This window comes from Apteryx mantelli, chromosome 16 (assembly GCF_036417845.1).
Source record: "Apteryx mantelli isolate bAptMan1 chromosome 16, bAptMan1.hap1, whole genome shotgun sequence".
NCBI lineage: Eukaryota > Metazoa > Chordata > Aves > Apterygiformes > Apterygidae > Apteryx > Apteryx mantelli.
In genome coordinates, this window is record NC_089993.1 from 22,199,418 (window position 1) to 22,220,016 (window position 20,599).

The 20,599-nt window shown below is 41.0% G+C and overlaps 3 protein-coding genes across 4 annotated transcripts in view; 2 read left to right on the plus strand and 1 right to left on the minus strand.

Annotated features, from left to right (window-relative positions):
* Positions 1–614: 614 nt before the first annotated feature.
* Positions 615–4,942, minus strand: TSR3 (TSR3 ribosome maturation factor). The gene is made up of 6 exons (XM_067306020.1): positions 4,791–4,942; positions 4,449–4,665; positions 3,468–3,661; positions 2,514–2,687; positions 859–922; positions 615–779 (listed from the first exon to the last, which is right to left on the minus strand). The coding sequence occupies exons 1-6, from the start codon at positions 4,906–4,908 to the stop codon at positions 632–634; spliced, it is 915 nt and encodes a 304-aa protein (XP_067162121.1). The 5' UTR covers positions 4,909–4,942; the 3' UTR covers positions 615–631.
* Positions 4,943–4,981: 39 nt separating this feature from the next.
* Positions 4,982–15,173, plus strand: GNPTG (N-acetylglucosamine-1-phosphate transferase subunit gamma). The gene is made up of 11 exons (XM_067306021.1): positions 4,982–5,033; positions 5,111–5,165; positions 5,409–5,476; positions 7,663–7,717; positions 7,824–7,907; positions 8,953–9,046; positions 10,391–10,505; positions 11,065–11,147; positions 11,414–11,545; positions 12,907–12,988; positions 13,883–15,173. Exons 1-11 carry the CDS (start codon positions 4,988–4,990, stop codon positions 14,005–14,007), a joined length of 939 nt encoding a protein of 312 aa, XP_067162122.1. The 5' UTR covers positions 4,982–4,987; the 3' UTR covers positions 14,008–15,173.
* Positions 15,174–17,785: 2,612 nt separating this feature from the next.
* UNKL (unk like zinc finger) overlaps positions 17,786–20,599 on the plus strand; it is an 80,626-nt gene continuing 77,812 nt past the window's right edge. For both annotated transcript variants that reach the window (XM_067306018.1, XM_067306019.1), the window contains exons 1-2: positions 17,786–17,865; positions 19,733–19,942. In XM_067306018.1, coding sequence (XP_067162119.1) covers positions 17,786–17,865; positions 19,733–19,942 — 290 coding nt within the window. The remainder of the gene's footprint in view (positions 17,866–19,732; positions 19,943–20,599) is intronic.

Genomic DNA, 20,599 nt, shown 5'->3' on the forward strand with positions numbered 1-20,599 from the left:
CTAAGTACATCAAAAATCAGCATATAATGTTACTGAAAAGACATTGAGATTTTAAATCAATTCCAGGAAGCTTTTTTTTTTTTCTCTCTCTCTCTTTTAAGCTTAGGTGTTTGGTTTACTGTAACATGAATGATGTAGCTGAAATGTGTATGGCAGCTTCAAGCCTGCACAGAAGTCAGAGGCACCTTATGCGCTCTAATTGGGGTAATAACCTCCAATTAAAGCTGTTTGCCAGCTGAAATATTCCCCAGATGTCAGAAAAGTATAGTCTACAATGTACTATCAAGTAAAAATAATTCCTATAAATCACTTTCCAGAAACTTATTTTCTGTTTCTTTACTAATGTAACTAAGCTTCAAGATCTTTGCATAATAACAATGAGCAGCTTCAAGATCTTTGCATAATAACAATGAGCACTCCATAAATAACTGTCCAAAAGAAAAAGTTAAATAACCTTAAAACCTTTACCTGCATAAGGGGATTTACAAACCTCCACGTGGCCTCACTGAGAATAGAGGTTCATCTAGAAAGAGGTATTTAAGCTCCCAGTTACAGATGGACAGCCCCCATACTAGTAACTGTTCACAAGAAAGTTTTAGACAAGACTTTACAGCTCTATTTACAAAGTTTTTTATTTTTCAAATAGTTGATTTATTGGTTCTTGGTGCAGCAACTTTCCAGTACCATCTTCCTCTGGACTGTTCTCATCACTGGTCTCACTGCCATCATCTGGACTGCTTACACTGTCCTCCTCAGATTCTTCATTGCTTTGTGTTATTCTGGAAACATATTTCAGGATTATAGAAGCAAAGTAACTTTTTAAGAAAAAAAAACAGTATGTAAGTTAAATTTCATTACCCTGGGGCATTGACTGGTCTATTAGGATTAGAAAATTCTTTTCCTGAGTCAACATCAAATGGATCTGAAAAAAACAAAAAAAAACAAACAAAAAAAACACATTCATGAAGCAGGCTTATCTTACTGGTCTGCTTTCATTTTCATTTTAAGAAAGATGTTATTGCCAGGGAGGGGAGGACATGGACAACAAATCCGGTTCACTCTTGTGATAAACCTGCCATACTTGTTTTGCCAAGAGGTCAGAAACCAGGAACTGAAAAAAAAACAAACAAACCCTAAATTCTGTTCCCCATTCTCATCTTTTTGCTCTTCCTGTCCCCTACCCCATTTCCTTCCTCCTTCTCCTCCCCTCCTCCCCCCCCCCCCCAAAAAAAGGGGGTTCAAGTAGCTTTTTGGGGACAGCCAAACTGCCCACATAGGTTGCTAAAGCTTTTGGTAAGACAGCATGCATATTCTCAAAATCATTTAGTTCTAAGATGGTTGTCTAATCTGTTTACCACTAGCCAAATCCCAAAAATGAAGAAGCGTAACTGTGCAGGTTGAGCTCTTCCTGATGAGCAAGAGTAATGCTAGATCTAGCTTGGCTTACATAACTGGAGAACTGCAACATGTTACCCCAGAAGAATCAAACAAGGCTTGATAGCTATGATACTACACTCAATGCAGAAAACACACGGGAGTGTGGGTGGAACTGTGCCTTAACTGCATAGTAGGGTTGTCCCTTAAGGTCTGTCTTCAGTTTAACGTAAGAGTAGTTCAGCTTCCACCAAGAAGGCTACAAGAGGATACACTTCAATGACAAGACAATTTTATTCAGCTTAACATGTCACAGCTGAGAGAGCAAAGGTGAGAGACACAAGAAGCTGTCTGCCATCTCCTTACAGTGTGTGGGGTTACCCTGTTCTATTTTTATGGGACTTAGCCACTGTGGAAGAAAGGAACTGGTTAGGAGTATCTGTCTTCATATGCTCTCGATCATTTGGCTTTTTTGTCTTGAATGAGACCAAACACTCATCTGTGAATACAACCTGAAATACTGGGATACCAGTAAGTTATACGAAGAATCTGGGAATAAGCTATCCTGCACTTATTTAAGGTATTTTCATTATCCTTACAGGTCTGCTTTTAAGTATCTTGGTTAGGGACTTTTTAAACATGTCTGTTAAGGATTTATCTAGGTTTATATATGGCTAATTTACTGTCAGACTGCATGCCTGTATTTTTGTTATAGTTCTCCTGTATTGCTAATCATCTCATTCATACTCCGCTTTTAATATTTGTAGATAGTGAGGAAGTTACATATTTTCTTTTTACTCCTTAGTTCTCTAATAATATTCTTAAGTTAATTAGGGTAGCTGCTTCACAGTTCAGCTAAACAAATTAATATGCTAATATAGGCATTAAATTGCTTTAGACTTTTTCACTTTTGGGGGTTAAAAAAAAGACAAACATACTTATAGCTAGAAAACATAGTATAAAAGTATAGTATAAAAGTGCCTTATAAAAGTATAAAATATAGTATAAAAAACACAGTATAGAGACAGAACAACACATCAACAAAGCCTTCATCTTCTACCTTGCCAATATTTCATGAGATTAAAGAAAAAAAAAGGAAGATCAGGTAAGAAAAAAAGATGCTCGTGTGTTTTTCTTACCTATTTCTTCTTTTTTTGTTTCTTGGACACTGGCTAAAAAATCCTTTTCAACTCTCAGCACATCTTCTTGGCAATGGCAGGTTGCATACTTTTCCAAAAGATTTTTGTTCAAGTCAATAAATGTCTTCCCCCATTTAAATTTCCTTAGAAGAATGGTGGCTAGGTCTGGAAATCCTAAAACAGAGAAGTAATTATCAATTTTCTTTTTCAATGTGAGATTTTATTTGGCTTACAGATTTCTGTTTTTAATGTTTGCCAGCATTTTCCAGTGTTCAGAGATTCAGATTTATTAAAAGATTAAAGATCTTTTTTAATTTCACTTTAACTTGAAATATCTAACTGAATCCAAAAAAAGTTCATAGTCTTTTAGTCTTATATGAAAATATTAAAATATTTTGTACATGTGATGATTCAAGCTATAGCTCCCACATCCTTCTGTAAGACAGCACTTGTACATACTATATTATCAGAAAGTAAGATCTGTCAGCAGTATAGCAGAGAATGTCTGTTCCATTGTCAAGAAAGTTCTGTCATGAGCTTGCAAAACATTATGAGGAGGGGGTGTTTTCTTTTAATGTTCTCAACCAGAACCCACCGTGTTAATGGAGAGCTGTTACCTCCTGTGAAGACAAAGACACCTAAAGATTAACATTATTTTTTCTCTGACTTTTTTAAAAGATCTTCTAACAATCAGTGCTGTCCTGACAACAGTAGGATCATCAGTTCATAGGTCCTGTGTAGTAGCTGAGGTGAACTCCATCCCAGAGGTATCTCAATGGCTAGTAAATACAAGCAGTTGGAAAAAACTAGGTAGTCTCATTCCAAATACAAGACCAAAGTGATGACCAATGGGACAGCATTACAGTTTATTCTATCAAAAATTATCCATTCTGATGTATTAAGGATATGAGAATCACTGGTAACACATTTCATATCAGACATGTTACAGCCTACCAACAATGCAAAAAGTAGCAGCAAAAGCTTCCACACAGGACAGCTTGCATGGCCGGCCATAGTTCACAGGATTTGCAGCCACCAGGTAAGGTAGCAGCCGTAGATGATTTCCTCTCATTCTCTTAAAGGGAGTTTCTTCCAATTTGGCCCATGAGCAATCTATGACTGCAATTCCACTCTGAGCAACGATATGTCTGAAAAAAAAAACCCTGTATTTAAAAAATTGTTTTGTTGTATTGATAAAATTAGTTAAAGTGAGAATTACAATTGCCACTTTATAGTGGCAACAAATGTGCATACAACCCCCTCTTTGTTTATCAAAAAGCATACATTTTATAACAATCTAAATTTCAGATGCAATGGGAAAGAATAACATGCTTTTCCTCAGAATCTGCATTGGGCAAGAAAGTCTTATCCATATGTTTCAAACTGAAAATACAAAATTTCAGGATTAAAAAAAATGTGATGGAAAGGTGATTAAAAATAATTTTCCCATTCCTAAGGCAACAGAGATCAAAGTTCAGATTTAGGTTCTCCACTAGCTTCTAAAGTAATCTCTGACCATATACATCTTTATAAAATCCTGCAGCTACATTTGAAGAAAACTAAGTTTCCCAAAAATAAGTTTTCTAGCTAATGGATTGTGGTGCCTAGTCTAAGAATTTGAATATGCAATCATAAAAAATACAGTATCTATAGACTGTTGGGATTCTGAACATATTAGCCTACAAACTGCAGAGTGTCCTCATTTGGGATCTATAGATGTTTTTCACCTGATACCGGCTGTTTAAAAGTTTTGACCTTATTTAACAAAGACTCCATTTCTCATATTCATGCGTCAGCACTAACGTGACGGGAAGGTCAAGTTTATTCCATAGCACAACTTTCGCCACTGATCAGTGCTTGAAGCGTTCTCCGCGACGGATCACGGGGGGGTTGTGAGCACCACGACAGCGTCGGAGCCACGCGCTGCGCTCGCACCTGTCAGCCGGGGAGACGGGCTCGGCGGCGGCGGGGCTGAGGACGAGCCCCGCGAACCTCTGGCCGAGGCGCAGGGTTCGCAGCAGCCCCTTCCGCGCCAGCTTCCTCCCGGTGCATCGCTTGGGATCGCAGTGCCCGAGCTCCCACATGGCGAGAGGGCAGGGGAACTCCACCGCCGGGGCGCCCCCCTCCGCGGGCCCGCCGCTCTCCAGGGAAGCTGCAAACACAGGCGCGCCTTAGTGCCCGCCCCGGCCCACCGCCCGGCGGGACCGGCGCCGCTCGGCCCGGCGCCGCTCGCCGCTTGGCCCGGCGCCCGGCCCCAGCCGCGGGCCGCTGCCGCACCTCTCAGCGCGGCCTCCGCTTCCGCCGCGAAGGTGTCGAGACTCCTGGCACCGCGGCGGGCGCTCCGCAGCGGGGCCGCGGCCGCGGCGGGCCGCGGCCGATGCTTTCTCCGCCTCATGGGCTCATGGCTGGCGGGCCTGGGCGGAGCGGCCGTCCCGTGGCCCCGCGGCGCCCTTCCGCTTCCGAGGGGAGCGGCGATGGCGGCCGCCCGGCTGCTGCTGGCGGCGCTGGGCGCGGCGCTGGGTGAGCGCGCGGCCGGGGTCGGGGCCGGGGCCGCGGCTGCGGCCGCGCCGCCGCCGCTGACCGTCGTCTGTTCGCAGGTGCCTTCGCCTCGGCAGCGAAGATGAAGATAGTGGAGGAGCCGAACACGTTCGGGTGCGTGGCCGCTCGCGCGCCGTGTCCCGCGGCCCCTCGCGGTCCGCCGCCGCCCCGCACGGCCTCACCCTTCCCGGCCCGGCCCGGCCCGGCCCGGCGGCGGCTCTGCCGACGGGGATCGTCGCTCCTGCACGCTGCGCTTGGCTGCGGGTGGTTGGACACGAAGATAGCAGAGGATATAATGACACCCAGAAACACAACTTACTCTTAAATCTTATATTTTAAATTTTCTTTTTTTGAAAGGTTGAATAACCCATTCTTGCCTCAAACAAATAGGCTGCAGCCAAAGATGGCCCCTTCTGCAGTATCAGGTATATACAACCGTTACTTTATTGTAGAGTTTTTATCGTTTTCATGATAGTCATTTTTAGAGTAATCTACCTTGAATTTGTGCACACAGTGACTAATTTTGCCTGTCATTTTGTGGGAGTCATGGAAAATAAGCATGACCAAATATATCTTATTGTGCTTCTGGAGGATTAAAAACCTAGCTTAACGTCTTTCGTGTTCTATGTTAAGGTGCTGTTTGGACTGCTTTTGTCACAGTCTGCTATCCTTGTGTTTATTCTGTGTTGTTTGAGCCCATCACTGAGCCTTCTGATACTTACTAAAGACTTATTTTCTTCCTGAAACAATCCCTGATGTTCTTGAGATTCTCATATAAAAATGATACTGTCATCTGATAGTACTTAATACTCAAAAGTTCTTTTCAAAAGTTTTTAGATTAGGGTTGGAATGAGTCACGCAGGCTCAATTTTATATGCAAAGCATAGATGCTGGAATATAACCTACCACTGTAGCAAAATACACAGAAATCTAAGGATTTTAGACCTATATGGAGGACAGTAGGTACAGTAAGCACTGAATTGCAAAGGCTGAGCAACAGAAAATAACATTAAACGAGGTGTCTTTAAATCTTGTCTCTCTCCTAACCTTAGGCACAGACATAAAGCTCCTTATGGGTTCAGGCCAATACAGACACTTGTAAATGGTGATGTTAAATGTGATTGTACTTATTTTTTTGTGACATGCTTTATAAACCTAAATTAAATACCTAAATTGTGTACATGCTGCATGTGAAAAGTGAAATAGTTAGAAATAGAGTTAATAATAGCTGAATGGGAAGATGCCAAAAATAATAAGAAAAATTTAAAAGAGCAGTACACTAGAAATCCTTCTTTCCTAGACTCAGGAACTTACCTACAGTCCAAAATTGGAAGCATCTGTTGAACTGGAATCCAGGGCATAGAACCCTGGCTTGCATGGTTATTTCTTTAGCATGGATAACTGACTTATTCTTTTCTTTTGTGACAGTTAGGGTAGGAGTTCCTATAGTTACTCTAGTAGAGCATCTGTCCAGGAGATGGAGACATGAGTTTAATGTATTCTTTAGGACATTCAGATTTGTGTTTCTTCCCCTTTGGGGAAAGCATCTTAATCGCTAGGCCACAGACCACATGTAGGAGAGGAGCAAACTCTTGAGCCAAGCCTGTGGTAATCTACAAAAAGAATGAAAGATTATAAGGTCAGAAAAAGGACATGCAAAAGAGAACCTGCCCAGTGGTTAGGGCATTCTGGAGGGGTGTGATTCTTGTGTTCTGATCTTTGCTTCTAGAATTGCTTGGCTAGGTCTTTGGAAAAAATACATAGGCGATCCTGGCAGTGAGGGCCGAGAATCTAGATTTTTCTGTATGATCTTAGCTATTTTTTCTGCTTTGTAATCTCTTCTTCCCTCACAAATATTTAACCATTCCATGCAAAGTTAGCTTAAACATGTGACTCTTGAAATAGCCCTGTAGAAAGTAGTTCAGAACTTTTAGCCGTGTTCCAAATGACAAGTTACCTGTATTAGATTCCATTGACAGCAAGAATGGAATGGTCAGTTTGTCAGTTCTACCAGAAAGTTGTGGCTACTGATCTATCAGATAGAAAAAAGGCAACAACAGCATTGCCATTTCTTCCAGCAGCTTTTGAGTGGCTTATAACAATAACAACTGGATCAGACCTCGAAGGCCAACTGTGAAGAAGAACATCTAGTTCAAGAGTCTTAGTGAAACTTAGGTGTGCAGTGCTGTCAACATTCTGAGCAAAAGGGCTTTGCTGACATAAACTTTAGGAATTTAGATGACTCTGGGGACAGACAGTTGCCAAGTAAGAGTTCTGGTGATTCTGACTAGATTTTGGCAAGATCTGCACTGAGGATTGCTTTTACAGAGCTAGCCTCAAATATTTCTGTGTCCAGGTTTCTTGTTTTCATTGTAGAGAGAAGCTAACCTATTTCATAGAGTGTTGAAGATGAAAAACATGAAAGATTTGGAAGCAAATTGATATAACATTAGTGGGAACTTATGGTAAGCCATATGGAAAATACTGATTTCCTGATGTACAGCAGAAAACTAAATTTGTCATACATTCCTTACAACTCTGTCACCACAATAACTTGTTTAAATTTAACCAAAAATTATTCTTCCTTTATGTCATTTTGTGGTGTTTTTAGGCCCTGCACATCTCTTTAGGCTTGCTGGCAAGTGTTTCAGTTTTGTGGAATCCACGTGAGTAATGGATTTGAATATTTGACTCTGTTTGTTTTGATGAGGAACAAAGTAGTTCTTAACTCCAGTCTGAAACATTTCTTACTGTTTTTTGCTTTTTTTAAAGGTATAAGTACGAGTTTTGTCCTTTCCATAATGTCACTCAGCATGAGCAGACTTTTCGATGGAATGCCTATAGTGGGATTTTAGGGTGAGGCAATTTAGAGCTTTATGTTTTACTTATGTTATTAGCAGACCGTTTTATAAATTGACAAAAAGGTAGCAGTTTTAAAATGAAGATTCTTTTATTGGTTAGCTTAGGTCATTGTAGTTCCCAGAGCATTATGCAGACAAGTACTCAGTCTTGAAATAGCCAAATTTTTTGTTGATTAAAAGCTAACCTCCTGTCTTTAGCAAGAGGCTGATTAATAACCAGTATCAACAGCAGTAATGATATGTTAATGTAAAAAATCCAATAATGTACAACTACAATTTATATTAACCAAAGGCTTCGTGTCTCTTTAAGATATTTTCATTTTGAGTTGCATATAAACTTACAAAATAAAACAAAATACATTCTGTATGCCTCATGGTCACTTTAAACATATTTAATTAAAGGTAATAAAAGACTCAGTGTAGATCCAGTATCTACATCAGAAGAGCTAGCATAAATTTAATTGTAAATCAGAACACTGCCTTAAAAATATGACCTTTTTAAATTTTTTGTATGTAGATGTCTGTGCAGCTTGAGTGAAGGACTTGTCTCTTTTTTTTCTTACATGGACAATAATCAGTGAGCCAATGTGAGAGGAAAGGCTGCATCATTATACTGAGAAAATCAGTGAATTTTAGGATGGGCAGAAGTAGAGATTAGGTTTTTGTAGACACTCTCACCGGCACTATAAATAATCCTGCAGTCTTGAGTTGCACTGGATTTGTTGTGGGATGGATCTGTAAGCTGTTTTTTATTGGGTTTAAACTAGGATTTGTAAATGCAAATGGTTTATAAACTGAGAACAGGTATGAAACTATGCTTCCAAAGTAATGTTGATACATAAGAGCCTGAATAACAAACTTGGCTGACCGAAAGGTGACCAGCTCTTGGCTGTAGGAAATGGAAGTATTAGGACAACAAAACTGGGATGTATACAATTAATTCAGACCTGATGTATGAGTATTCATTCTTTTCTTCTTGTGTTTTCACATTTTTCTTTCCAGTAATTTAAAATAAAACTCTTGATGTTCTATTTTTTCAGAATCTGGCATGAATGGGAAATTGACAACAACACATTTGTTGGAATGTGGATGAGGGAAGGAGACTCCTGTGAAACCAAGAGCAGACAGACGAAGGTATAATAATGAATTACACAGATTCCGCTGATTCAGACAGCATGGCACTCTACAGATACTCGTGACATTCTATGAACTGAAACACTTCTACCTCAAAGAGTTCATGGTTTAAGACATGATATAAAATTAAAAGGTGACTGCCTATAGCAATTAGTTGAATAGATGAGGAGGGAAGCTAAAATCAGGATAAAAATCTGATGAAGTTTACTTACATGTTCTCATTAGCCTGGCAACTTTAAATTTTTTGTCCCTGATAGAGTGGAGTATTCTGATATTATCATCACTGTTAGAAACATACAGGACTTTATAACTTCCATCAGGAAAAGCAGACAAAAAGAACTATTTGTTGAATGCAAGCCACCAGTTTACAGTGCATAAGAACATCTAGTAAAAGGAGGGAATAGAATTAGGCAGTTAACAGTATGCTGAGAAGCCAAATAGGCCAAGTATTAGAACAAGACCAGGTTGCGTGCAGGGAGAATTAATGAAAGAGTTACATATATTGGAGTGTCAGGGGAACAAACTCAAGAGTTACAAAATCTGGTGTGAATACATTTTTAAGAAAAAGTAAAAATACTTACTCTGTTGAACAGTTTAAAAGTTCCTATATCTGTGCAAACTAAGTATTCAGCTAGAAAGGTTAGGAAGGGAGTCTGAGACTTTCCTAATGTGTGGCACATAATTCGCACAAGTCCTTTATCTTTTTATTCATAAATGTTCTTTTTTCCGGCTTCCATTTCAGTGTGTTATGCAGCTTTACAGATGCAATGAATTAAACCTCACATTAAACCTCACATTCTACACGCTACTGTGATATAAATCATTCACAGGCATTTGGTTTTGAACAGTCATGAAATACTAGCACTGAAAACATAAAGATCAAAGTGAATTTCTGCGGGCCAAATGAGTATTGTTCTCTTGAACAGTAAAAAGAAGAGACTTTAGTGCACTGGTCAGGAAGCAAAATTTGTTGGGTGAATGATGCTCATGTCCAATGAGGTTCAAAAGAGTGTCCTATACACCCTCCCTTTTCCTCACATTTTCTCTAGAAATATGGTGCTTGGGAGTTCAAGCAACAAAGATAGGTAGGGTTGATTCCCCATTAGAAGATAGAATTTTTACAAAAAAACTTAATTTGAAAGACCTGCTAGCTATGATTTTCTCCCTTCCCCTCCCCCCAACCCCCATGGATGACAGTACTGGAAGCTTTGGGACTATAGTATTTACTGAAATGCATCTGTTAGCATAGGAACACAGCAAATTGATCATAAATGCTGGTACTGTTTAATTTGGAGCTGGTTTTGTTCATCTTTGTTTTTACTTTGTTGTCATCATGATGTTTAGGTTCTTCTTGTTTGTGGAAAGAGCAATAAATTGGCTCATGTGTCTGAGCCAAGTACTTGTGTTTACTCTCTGACATTTGAGACTCCTCTTGTGTGCCATCCCCACTCTCTTTTAGGTAAGATGTAGAAAATCATTTGTGCATGTGGAGCAGCTGGCATCTTACTCCAGCCTCAGAGTGTAAACTTTTAGGTTCTTTGATCTTGTAGTTTGATATTAATGAAGATTAAATGTAATATACATTGCTAACTGTATTTTAAATCATCGTAACAAATAGATATTTCTAGAATAAACTGTCACTGCTAGTATAGATACAGCAAGTGAATTTTTTTTTTTTTTTTTTGCTTTTTTCTTGGACTGGTTTTATGAATCAGCCCTGTAGTATCTGTTCATTTACCTGCGTAACAGAAAAGGAGAGCTCAGTTAGAATTTCATTCAATGGAGAAATATGAGACCTTCTACCTGGAAATGAGAGATATTTTTGGTCAGTAGCACTCTGCAGAAACTGTGTTTGTATGTAGTGGGATTGAGGTATAATCCCAGCTCTTGAAAGCTGTAGAGACTGCACTGTATAGAAACATTGAGCCCTTAAATATGTAGGTGTGGTACTAGAGAAGCACTTAAGTAACAGAGGACAGTGCTGTCAATTTTTGCACAGTGTGACTTTCATTTTTCAGTTTATCCGACTCTGACTGAAGCATTACAAAGGAAGTGGGATGAAGCAGAGCAGTTTCTGTATGATGAACTAATAACTGAACAGGTTTGTTAGTTCTTCCAACTCTGATAAAGAACAATTATTGCCAAAGTACTGATCTGACTTCTGCAGTTTCATCTTTTTTCAGAATGTATACATTTATTCTGCAATTGGCAAATAGTAATTTTTGTGCTCTATAACTGCTAAATCAACAATAATGGCAATGTTTTGTAAAGTGAAGCTTGTGGAATTGGAATGGCCAGTGCAAATTACAAGCAGAGATGAGAATCGGATGGATTTATCCATGGTCTTTTGCAAATTTTCTTTTTTAGGGATACAAAAAAATACTGAAAGAGATTTTCAAGGAAGCAGGACTTCTAAAAGCAACAGAAGAAAAGGAATTTGAGAAACGGAATAAGAAAATAATAAGTCTGGAATTTGAAACAGTAGAGAACTGCAATAAGGTATAGAGCATAATGTTTACAATGTGGAATTAATCGCTACCTTTTTACTGTATGGTTCAGTGTGACAGAGTTATCTATTTATTCTTTGGATTCACCTAAAGTCTGTTAATGGGGTTATATTTTTTGTTTTTTCATGTAACAGTCTGTTTACAAATAAAGCAACTTGACATCTTTATTTTAGCCCTCAAGTCAAAGACAAACCAGCACAACTGAAAACTCAGCAAGAAGTTAGAGAATGATACATGGGAATTAGTATAGATACTTGGATTATGAATACTTTATAAGTACTCTTTCTAGGGGATATCAGGGTGGAAATAGGAAAGAGTTATTAGTGAAAATAAAGGTGTGCCTAGCCTTGGGAATGTTGACACTTTTTCTGTGTGGATTATTACCCAGACTTATGGCAGAACATATCGGCCATTACACAAGCAAAAGGCAGCATGATCTATGCCATGTATATTTCTGAATGATTTTAATGTGCGTGAATATGCAGATATTTCCTCTGCAACAGAACTAAAATGGAAAAAAAAAATAGAGGTAGAAGGTGTGCTCAGCCTAAAAGAGCACATGTTCAACATCATGAAAAGAGCATGGAAGGGAATTCATTGATTATAATGCAAAGAAGAAGCCACTGTTGTCATCTAATTTGAAAATGTGGCAAACACAAAATACCACCTAGTAATTCCTGCATATAACCCAATAAACTGTGGTTAAGCTGGATATATTTCTATAAAGATAATCATTTTGCTGTGGTACTGTCAGGAGCTGGAAAATTCATCTTATTTTTTCAATAGTTAATTATTTTACTGTTAATAATTTGCACTTCTTTTCTTAATGTTCTTGGCTGGCTTCATCATAGTGTAATTGACATAAGCTTGGGTGTTCTGATAACCAGAGAATCTTAAATAGTTAATCTTTTGCTTTTTATTGATTTAGGTTAAAAAAAAACAATAAAAAATTTAGGCTCCTTAAAGATTCCAGATGTATGGTTTGATTCTCAAAGTTTGGAGCAGTCCCTGCTTCTATGATTTAACAGAAACTGTTGAAAGCAAGAACATGAAGTTGCTAGGTCAAGATCTGAGGAGGTGACAGATTTCCAGACTCTAGCATTATGACAGAAACTAAAATAAGGCTGGTCTTGTAGCAAAGGAAGGCAATTTTGTCCCACAATAAAATGCTAGTTAGAGGATAGATCTGAGAATTTTTATAAAATTTGTGCCTCATTCTTGGAGTACACAGATTAAGATCTTTAAGTCAAAAGCTGTAACAACTGTGCATAGACCTGTTACGTTTGAAAAATGCCATTTTATGTATGTATTTAGAGAGTGGGAGAGCCTTTTTTAATGTATTTTCTTTCTTAGGAGTACAAGCAACTTTCTAAAGAATTAAAAAAAATTAAAGATTTATTAACTCGGCATGGTATTGCATACAAAACAAATTCTGGTGAGTTTTTCATATAATTCTTTTTCATTATTGTCTATTCAGAATGCATATACCCAAATGTTGCTTTTGACTACATCACTAATTAAAAAATATGTCATATGTGGAGGTAAAAATCAGTGTTACAGCATTGGTAGCACTTAAGGATCTTTTAAATGTCTGCACTTTCTGTGTAGTCACACCCAGCCACAAGGCCTGACTTCTTCAAGAACACTTGAAATGTTCTCCTTATCTGTTTGGATTGCCTTTATTCTTTCTTAGTCACCTTTTTTCCCCCCTCTTTGATTTTTGTTAGATAAATACCATATCCCATGCTGTTTTGAGAAGGAAGGACTGTTGGGTCCTGGCTATGAGGAAGCAGGGCTTACCTGGATTAATTCCAGACAAGTTAAGAGTTTTTCCTGCCTTATTCCCTCCAGTCCATCATGCCCATTATTACATTAACTATGTGCCTGAGGAGGATTTAATTTCCCAACAGCTTTTGCGTTCAGAATTGGCACCTCAAGGAAACAATAGACCTTTGAGCTAATAAAATTAAACAAGTTACATGCTTGATTTGTTTCTTCTCTTTGGTTAGAGAAACTTTCAGGGGTATTTTTGAAATCAGTGATTTTTCTTTTCTAGAAAAAAATCATCATATTGGAATTTTTTGTAAAACATTTTATTTGCATGTTTAAACTATTTAACTTTGTAACTTGCACAGTATTTCTGCCTGCCTGAGGGACAGCTCATTTAACTACTGCAGATCAGAATTTGAATTCTAGAATCAAAAGCAGAATTTACAGCATACTCTGGATGACTTATTTCAAAACTGTTTAGTGAATTCTGTGATTAAGACAGAAATGTTTCAGTGTTTAAAAAGCGGAAGTAACTGATGTCTTAAACTAAACATTACAGCTGAAAATACCAGTGTTGAATGTACAAGTCACAAACTGGCAACTGCAGAGACGAATGTTTTTAATGGGTCAAAGGATGATGAGCACCTGCGTGGAGATACAGGAATTTGGAATGACACTGTATGAAGAAATTTGGGTGGTAAAAACAATTTCATATAGACTGTTGAGTAAGTTGAATGTGTGTCATGGCACTAAGATGATTTACCTTCTCTGAGTATTCTTGACTTTCTGAATTCCTGCCCTAAAGCAAAGGGAAAATAATGGAGGGAGGTTTTGCCATTACTAAGGAGTTACCTCATTTCTGAGAACATTCGTAAAACTTCTGTGCTAAGCCTGGTATTGGGCATCGGTGTGCTGATTCTTTCTCTCCACTCTCAACTGTTGTTTTCTTTGATCAATTATTGCACAACCTGGAGTGAAAGATGAGGGGTGTAAGTACACAGAACTTACATTTCTGTCTGACTAATGACTTGTTTTGCCATAAAATGTGGGCCAGCTAATTTTGCTGTGAGCAGTAGATTGTTGGCTTTTGTAGAAAAAAAGATTATACCTGTATCACGTGATCCAGCAGTACAAACAAAGCCTCTGAAGATGACCAGAACAGGTGGAAGGGGAGAGGGATTAAAATTTAGTAAAATATTTTAGCTAGTTGGTGGTTAAGGTAATGGCAGTGCAAAAACTGATGTTTAATAATACTTATGACCAAATTCTACCCTATATGTCCACATGGAGTCAGAATACTCCTAATTTCCTTCATCTTGCTTCAGGTGGCCCTCAGAATCTTTGTTGGCTCAGGGCCCTTTTGGCCCTAAGTGTCACCCCCCCAAACCTCTGCCTTGACATTCAACATATACTTGTCCTTCTGGTTGCATAGTGGAGCACTAAGGAATGCTGTCATTTGTGCATATTTGTTTTCTGTATCAAATTAAAGAAATGGCAATGATTCAGTAAAGCTGGTACATAATAGGTGTTACAAAGACAAAAATAATTGAAGACTAATGCTGTAAGGTGTTGTATGAAAGATAGTACAATGTTCAGAACATGTGTCACCTATATGCCAAAATAATCATTTTTCTTGTAGATTTCAGCAAAAACATGTTTCTTGCTGCAGCTGTCCAGAGCTTAATTTAGTCTAGGGATAGCTATTGGATAAAATGAAAGCTGTTCAGGTTCTGAAGGAAAGAAAGGTGCTATGAAAATGCAGAATTATTCCAGAAGAACTAGTTGTGTTAAGGGAATACGTGGCAGTTCTCTGTATGTGATACAGAATAAAAGGGACTCTTCTAACGAAAGCTGTGGAAAAATTATTGCAGTAGTTGGTCGGCACCGAGCCCGCCGCCTCCAGGCGTTTCGCCTCGCCTCGCCTCGCCTCGCCTCTCCTGTCCGGCCGGCGAGCCCGCCGGGCGGCTGGCGCCGCCGCCCTGCACGTCGCCTTCCTCCTGCCGCCCTAGCGGCGCTCGGAGCCCGGCGGTCCCCGCTGCCGGGGCCGGTCTGCGCGGGGCCCCCGGACGTCGCGGCTGCCCTCCGCGGCGAGCCCGCGCTTCCGCTTCCGCTCGCGGGCGGCGCGCGGAGGAGCGCGGCGGGATGCGCTGGGCGCTGGGCGGCTGGCGGTGAGCGGCGAGGCGCCGGGGCCGGGGCCGCTCGGCCCGCTCCCGCCCGCTCCTCTGACTCGTGTGTCTTTGCAGGGCGCGGCGGCTCCTGCGCCTGCCCGGCCCCTGGCGGGGGCTGGCGCTGGCGCGGCGACGGGGCCCGGCGGAGGCGGAGGCGGCGGGCCCGGCAGAGGCGGACGGCGGGGGCCCCGTGCCCTTCTCCGCCAGCAAGGCCAGCCCGCGGGTGTGGAGCGTCAGCCGGTCTATGGGGAGCGACCACGAGAGGCCCTGGGGGATGGTGCTGCCCGTGAGCCTGCTGTGCGTGGGGCTGCTGCTCTGGTGCGTGTTTAGGGACAAAACGGAGATCGATGAGCGACTGGAAGCTGTTTTCTCCGATCAGATCGTGGACCCTGTAGATGTGACCCAAAAAAGCAGTGCTGCCTTGCAACTGCAGAAGGAGAAATGAGAATAGCATGACTGTAGTGAAGGAGCTGCCAGAAGTCTGCTGTCATTCAGCTGGTTGCTCAGACACTTTAATGGGAAAACTTGTTTTTTCAACCTATCACGGTCCTTACCTTGTAAGCATGATTCCTTTATTTTTCACAGCTGCTTCCTGCCTTGGTCTTAGTGTAGTAGTTTACAGTGACAGCTGAAGGAATGGTTTCTTCTTGCAATGGGGGTGAACAGAATGTACTGCAAGTCAACTTGTATTTGAAGGTACATTTTAGACAACTCATTTCCACTGATATTTTTTTCTTAGATGCTGAGTGTATTAAAGTATCAAAGTTGTCACTCTGTAAAATCACTGCTGAAAGTGACCTTCAGTTGACATTTTGCTAGTCATGGAGTATATTCAAATTACATTGAAAACAACAATGTAAGTATATGAATTGTTAATATATGATTCTTAACTTCATGTTCTCATTTCTTTAATTCAACTACATAATGTAGCAATTACTTCCTTCAGCTCTTCTAAGGCATTGTTAGTAGGTGTTTTTTTCTGCACTAGTGTGTTTTATGCATTCCTCATTTAGATGATCTTGAACAGTAGGAGACATTTTTGCAGGGAATCTAAATGATTGTCTTGTACTATATGGGGGAGGAAACCCCTAGTTTCACTGAAGAACTTAGTATCTAGTTTTTCGAACAGATTCACAGATATTCAAACTTCTACACTCTGGAAACTTTCTTTGGAGAGGAAGAATCTAAGCCACTGCTACGTCTGTTTTCTTTAAAATAAGATGTAGTTGTATGAAGCTTCCAAATGTAAAAATGCAAAAAACTCTTCTGTCTTCTGTGCCATTAAAATCCCCAACTACAAAAAAAAAAAAAACAAAAAAAACATGGGAACAGCTAATAAGACAGTATGCAGCTACAGAGAAACTGGCTGATACCATGTTTCTCTAATGCTGCTGATCAGACTGAGCAACATCCAGTGCTACTAGTGGCTTTTGATTCTGCTGTAGACTGTAGCTGTCTTTTAGCCAGATGGTGCCTAGTAAAATGGAGTATAATCAGTTTGGTACTGTCACAAGGTTTAATTTTTCTTGTAATTCAACTTCTGCTACAGTAGAATGTTGCAAGTCAGATACACATGGGGAGTGTGCTGGTGAATAAATCAACAATCATGAATTTTATTTATATTGCACTAAAACATACTGTCTATTTCTCTTACTAATCTTACTCAAAAAGCCTTCTTTCTCCATGTTCTGCTAAAACAATGAACCCAACAATTTACTGGTCTGCTTAAGAAATAAAGGGATGACCCTTTGTGTCTGCCTTATTTTCAAGTGATCTGATAGGTGTTTAATAAAGACTCTACTTGTAAAACTGTTTTCATAGTCCTTTTTCATGTGTTGAAAAACTTTAAAACTATTTGCAGCATTTTGTTGTTAAAGAGTTCAAGGCCATCAACTATAGGTGAATGAACTGAATAAAAATATCAAAATTCTCTAAGGTGCCATGTGTGCTTTTTTTAAAATACACCCTCTCAAAGAAGTTTGAGGATGGCAGCGTTGTAGTTACAGACACGTCTCAGCGGTGCGTCATTTCCAGAAGCACAGGACTCTTTCCTGGCTGCCCTGGAGCCCTGACGGCAGACGGGCCTTGGCCGGGCGACGACTTAGCCCGCGCTGACCGGCTCGCGCGCGGCGAGGCGGTGCCGGCGGCCGCGCGGCGGGGCGGTCAGGGTCGCGGGGCGGGCAGGGTCAGGGGGCGGGGCGGGCAGAGGCGGGGCGGGGCGGGCAGGGTCACGCGCCGGAGGGCGGGGCGGGCGGGGCCGGGCTGCGCTTGCGCGCTGCTGCCCGCCGGGGAAGATGCCGTCGGTTTCGAAAGCGGTTTCGCGGGGTGGCGGGCCTGGGGGGTCCCCGCAGACTGAGCAGCCGACGCACTATACGTAGGTACCGCGCCCCGGGGGCGCCCTGCTCAGTGGGCCCCAGCGCCGCGCGGGGAGGCCCCTGGCCCTGAGGCGGAGGGCCCGGCCCTGTGCCGGGCCTGCTCCGCGCGGCCTCCTGCTCTGGCGGCGGGTCTGTGAGGAGACGGCCCGGCAGTCCCGGTTCCGGCTGCAGCGGGGAGGATGCCCGGTCCTGTGGCCGCCGGACAGGGGCGGCCCGGGCATGGCAGGCTGCAGAGCGCCAGCGCCGACTCTCCGCGCCTCCTGGCCGCCCCCAGCGCCCTGCCTGACTGGGCCGCCCTGTGACTCGCGGTCATCCTCCGGCATCCCCGGAACTCCCCAAGCCTCCCAGCATACTTTCGCACTCCGAGACCGCCCTCGTGAAGCGCAGACAGCAGCCCTTCTACTTCTCTAAAGCGTTGCTTAGCCAGCCTCTGCTCGAGCCTTTGGGACGTTTCCACAACACTTTCAGCAGACCTTCACACACCGAAAGGCAGATCCTTTGTGCTCCCCATCCTCCCTGCAAGTCTTTCCAGTTTTCCTCAGATGTGGTCTATAACATCTATGCAGCCCTCAGCACTGCTGACACCCCTGTTCACATAGGACCAGATGCTGCCCGCAAACACGGGATAACTTTATCTCTAAATTTTGGCATTCTGTCTCTCCCATCCCCCCATATCACCACTTCTATAATGTCCCATTTTCAGCAGTGTTGGAAAGACCATATGAATTTAGCCATTTACCTAGATACTGCTGCAGACCTTTCTACAGTCCTTAACATTTGAAATTCTATTCCCCATTTTTTTCTTCACAGTCCTGGATAGTTTTAAAGATTCTTCTCTAAACCTCAAGATATGTTCCATAACTATGTGTGATTATATTCCCCATATGCTAGTTTAAGTAATTCAGAACTAAAAGATGCTCCAGTATTCCTCTCTCTAATTCTTCTGTTCCCCTGTCTGGTCAATCTCCTGTAACTTGTTACACAATTTATGCCTTTTGAAGAGCTCTGAGAAGTCTAAGGTTCTTCTGTGAAGTCCTCTCCCCTGCAAATGCCTGGTTACCTATCCCTCCAATAATTCATAACTTTAGTGATGTAATGAACTTGTTAAATAGGCTAAAAGATGCATAAACTGGAACAGGAAGAAGTGGTGTCTTACGTCCTTTGATAAATGCCACGGTAGTGCCCAGTCTAACATTGTCTTGGTATCCTATGCAAAGAAGTATCAGAGTTCCTGAATAGCTCCTATGCTGTAGATCCCAATGAATGAATGATTTTCTAACACCTGAGTAACCTTCAAAGACCCTAAACTGTCTCAAAAGAAGCACAATAATCCCTAAAATAAGTTTGCTAAAGTCTTCTTGTAGCCTCTGAAACCTTCTTGAGCATCTTTTAACTCTCTAGCTTTCTATATAGTGTGTCCATGTTCTGGGAGTATTGTGATTAAGGACTAATTTTTAAATTAGATGTGGTACTTAGCTAAAAATACTCTTTATAGGACTGTTTTGTGTGGTAGCAAGCAATATAAATGCTCATTCAAGTAACATATTTATAATCTCTCTTTAGTGATTACTTAGGGAAGAATTCTAAATACTCTAGGTTTTTTTTTAATTGATTTGAATTTAGTTCAGTTATGTGACATAGTAATATAATTTGTCCAAGTATTTCACTGTGTTTTACTAGTAATGCATCTGTCATTAAAAATGAAGCCAGCTGTATTCAGCAGCTAAGCAGTAAATTGTGGATAGGAACGAAAACTGTATGCAATTTTTCATGGGCTATGCACATTGAATTGTCAAGTGCCCTGTTGATACTGTAAAAAACGTGCCTCCAATAAGATAAACTTGTAACACAGTTTAATTTTTTTAGGTATCTAAAGGAATTTAGGACAGAGCAGTGCCCCCTATTTTTGCAGCACAAGTGTACCCAGCACAGACCATTTACCTGTTTTCATTGGCATTTCCTAAATCAGCGTCGTCGTAGACCTATACGAAGGCGTGATGGGACTTTTAACTACAGTCCAGATGTTTATTGTACAAAATATGATGAGACTACAGGAATCTGTCCAGATGGAGATGAGTAAGTGATTTCTTTCAATCTTAGGAATTTATAATATTATCAATGACATTATGAAAAGATACAAATTTCTCCTTAGAGAGTGAAAATGATTGGTTGGTCTGCTGGAGTTTATTTGAGACCCGCTTTCTGCAAGTGATTTGCCAATTTTTGGTGTATATGCTGTTATATAAGCATGTATTCTTTATCTTACCAAAGCTATGATTTTGCATTGTGACTATTTTTAAAGCCTAAGATAAGAAGATGATTTTTCTGTTAATGTTGTTCCTGTTGTTGCTGCATTTGGGGGGGAGGGGGGGCTGTGCTGCCTTTTTTCGCCTGACAACTTTGAAGTTAACCAGTATGTGCAAGTTATGTTGTATGGAGATGGCTCCAAGATATTAAGCTTCTGTAAGTTTTATGAAAATGATGGCTAGGTAGAGTAGAATGACCATTTTATGATGCTTCCAGTGAGAAAAAGCAAAGGAAGGCGGTCACTCTGAGTTGCTGGCTAGCCAGTTGGTATTTACACTTCTATGGACTAGTAACAGCACGTGTTGTCTCTTATCTAGATGAAGGCTGCAGAAGGTCTCCAGTAAACATGGGGAGGTGTAGAGGCTTTTTGGAGATGAGAATAAGCAAATAGTACAGTGAGTCAGGCAAGCAGGCAGGCATATAGAG

Bases quoted from the DNA above. Each gene is read 5' to 3' on its own strand.
- TSR3 (XM_067306020.1), bottom strand. From the start codon at position 4,908: ATGAGGCGGAGAAAGCATCGGCCGCGGCCCGCCGCGGCCGCGGCCCCG. The intron at 3,662-4,448 runs GTGCGAGCGCAG...TTTTTTTTTCAG, and splicing joins CCCGTCTCCCCGGCTGACAG to ACATATCGTTGCTCAGAGTG. The intron at 2,688-3,467 runs GTAGGCTGTAAC...TCTCTGTTTTAG, and splicing joins TGCTACTTTTTGCATTGTTG to GATTTCCAGACCTAGCCACC.
- GNPTG (XM_067306021.1), top strand. From the start codon at position 4,988: ATGGCGGCCGCCCGGCTGCTGCTGGCGGCGCTGGGCGCGGCGCTGG. The intron at 5,166-5,408 runs GTGCGTGGCCGC...TTTTTTTGAAAG, and splicing joins GAGGAGCCGAACACGTTCGG to GTTGAATAACCCATTCTTGC. The intron at 5,477-7,662 runs GTATATACAACC...TGGTGTTTTTAG, and splicing joins GGCCCCTTCTGCAGTATCAG to GCCCTGCACATCTCTTTAGG.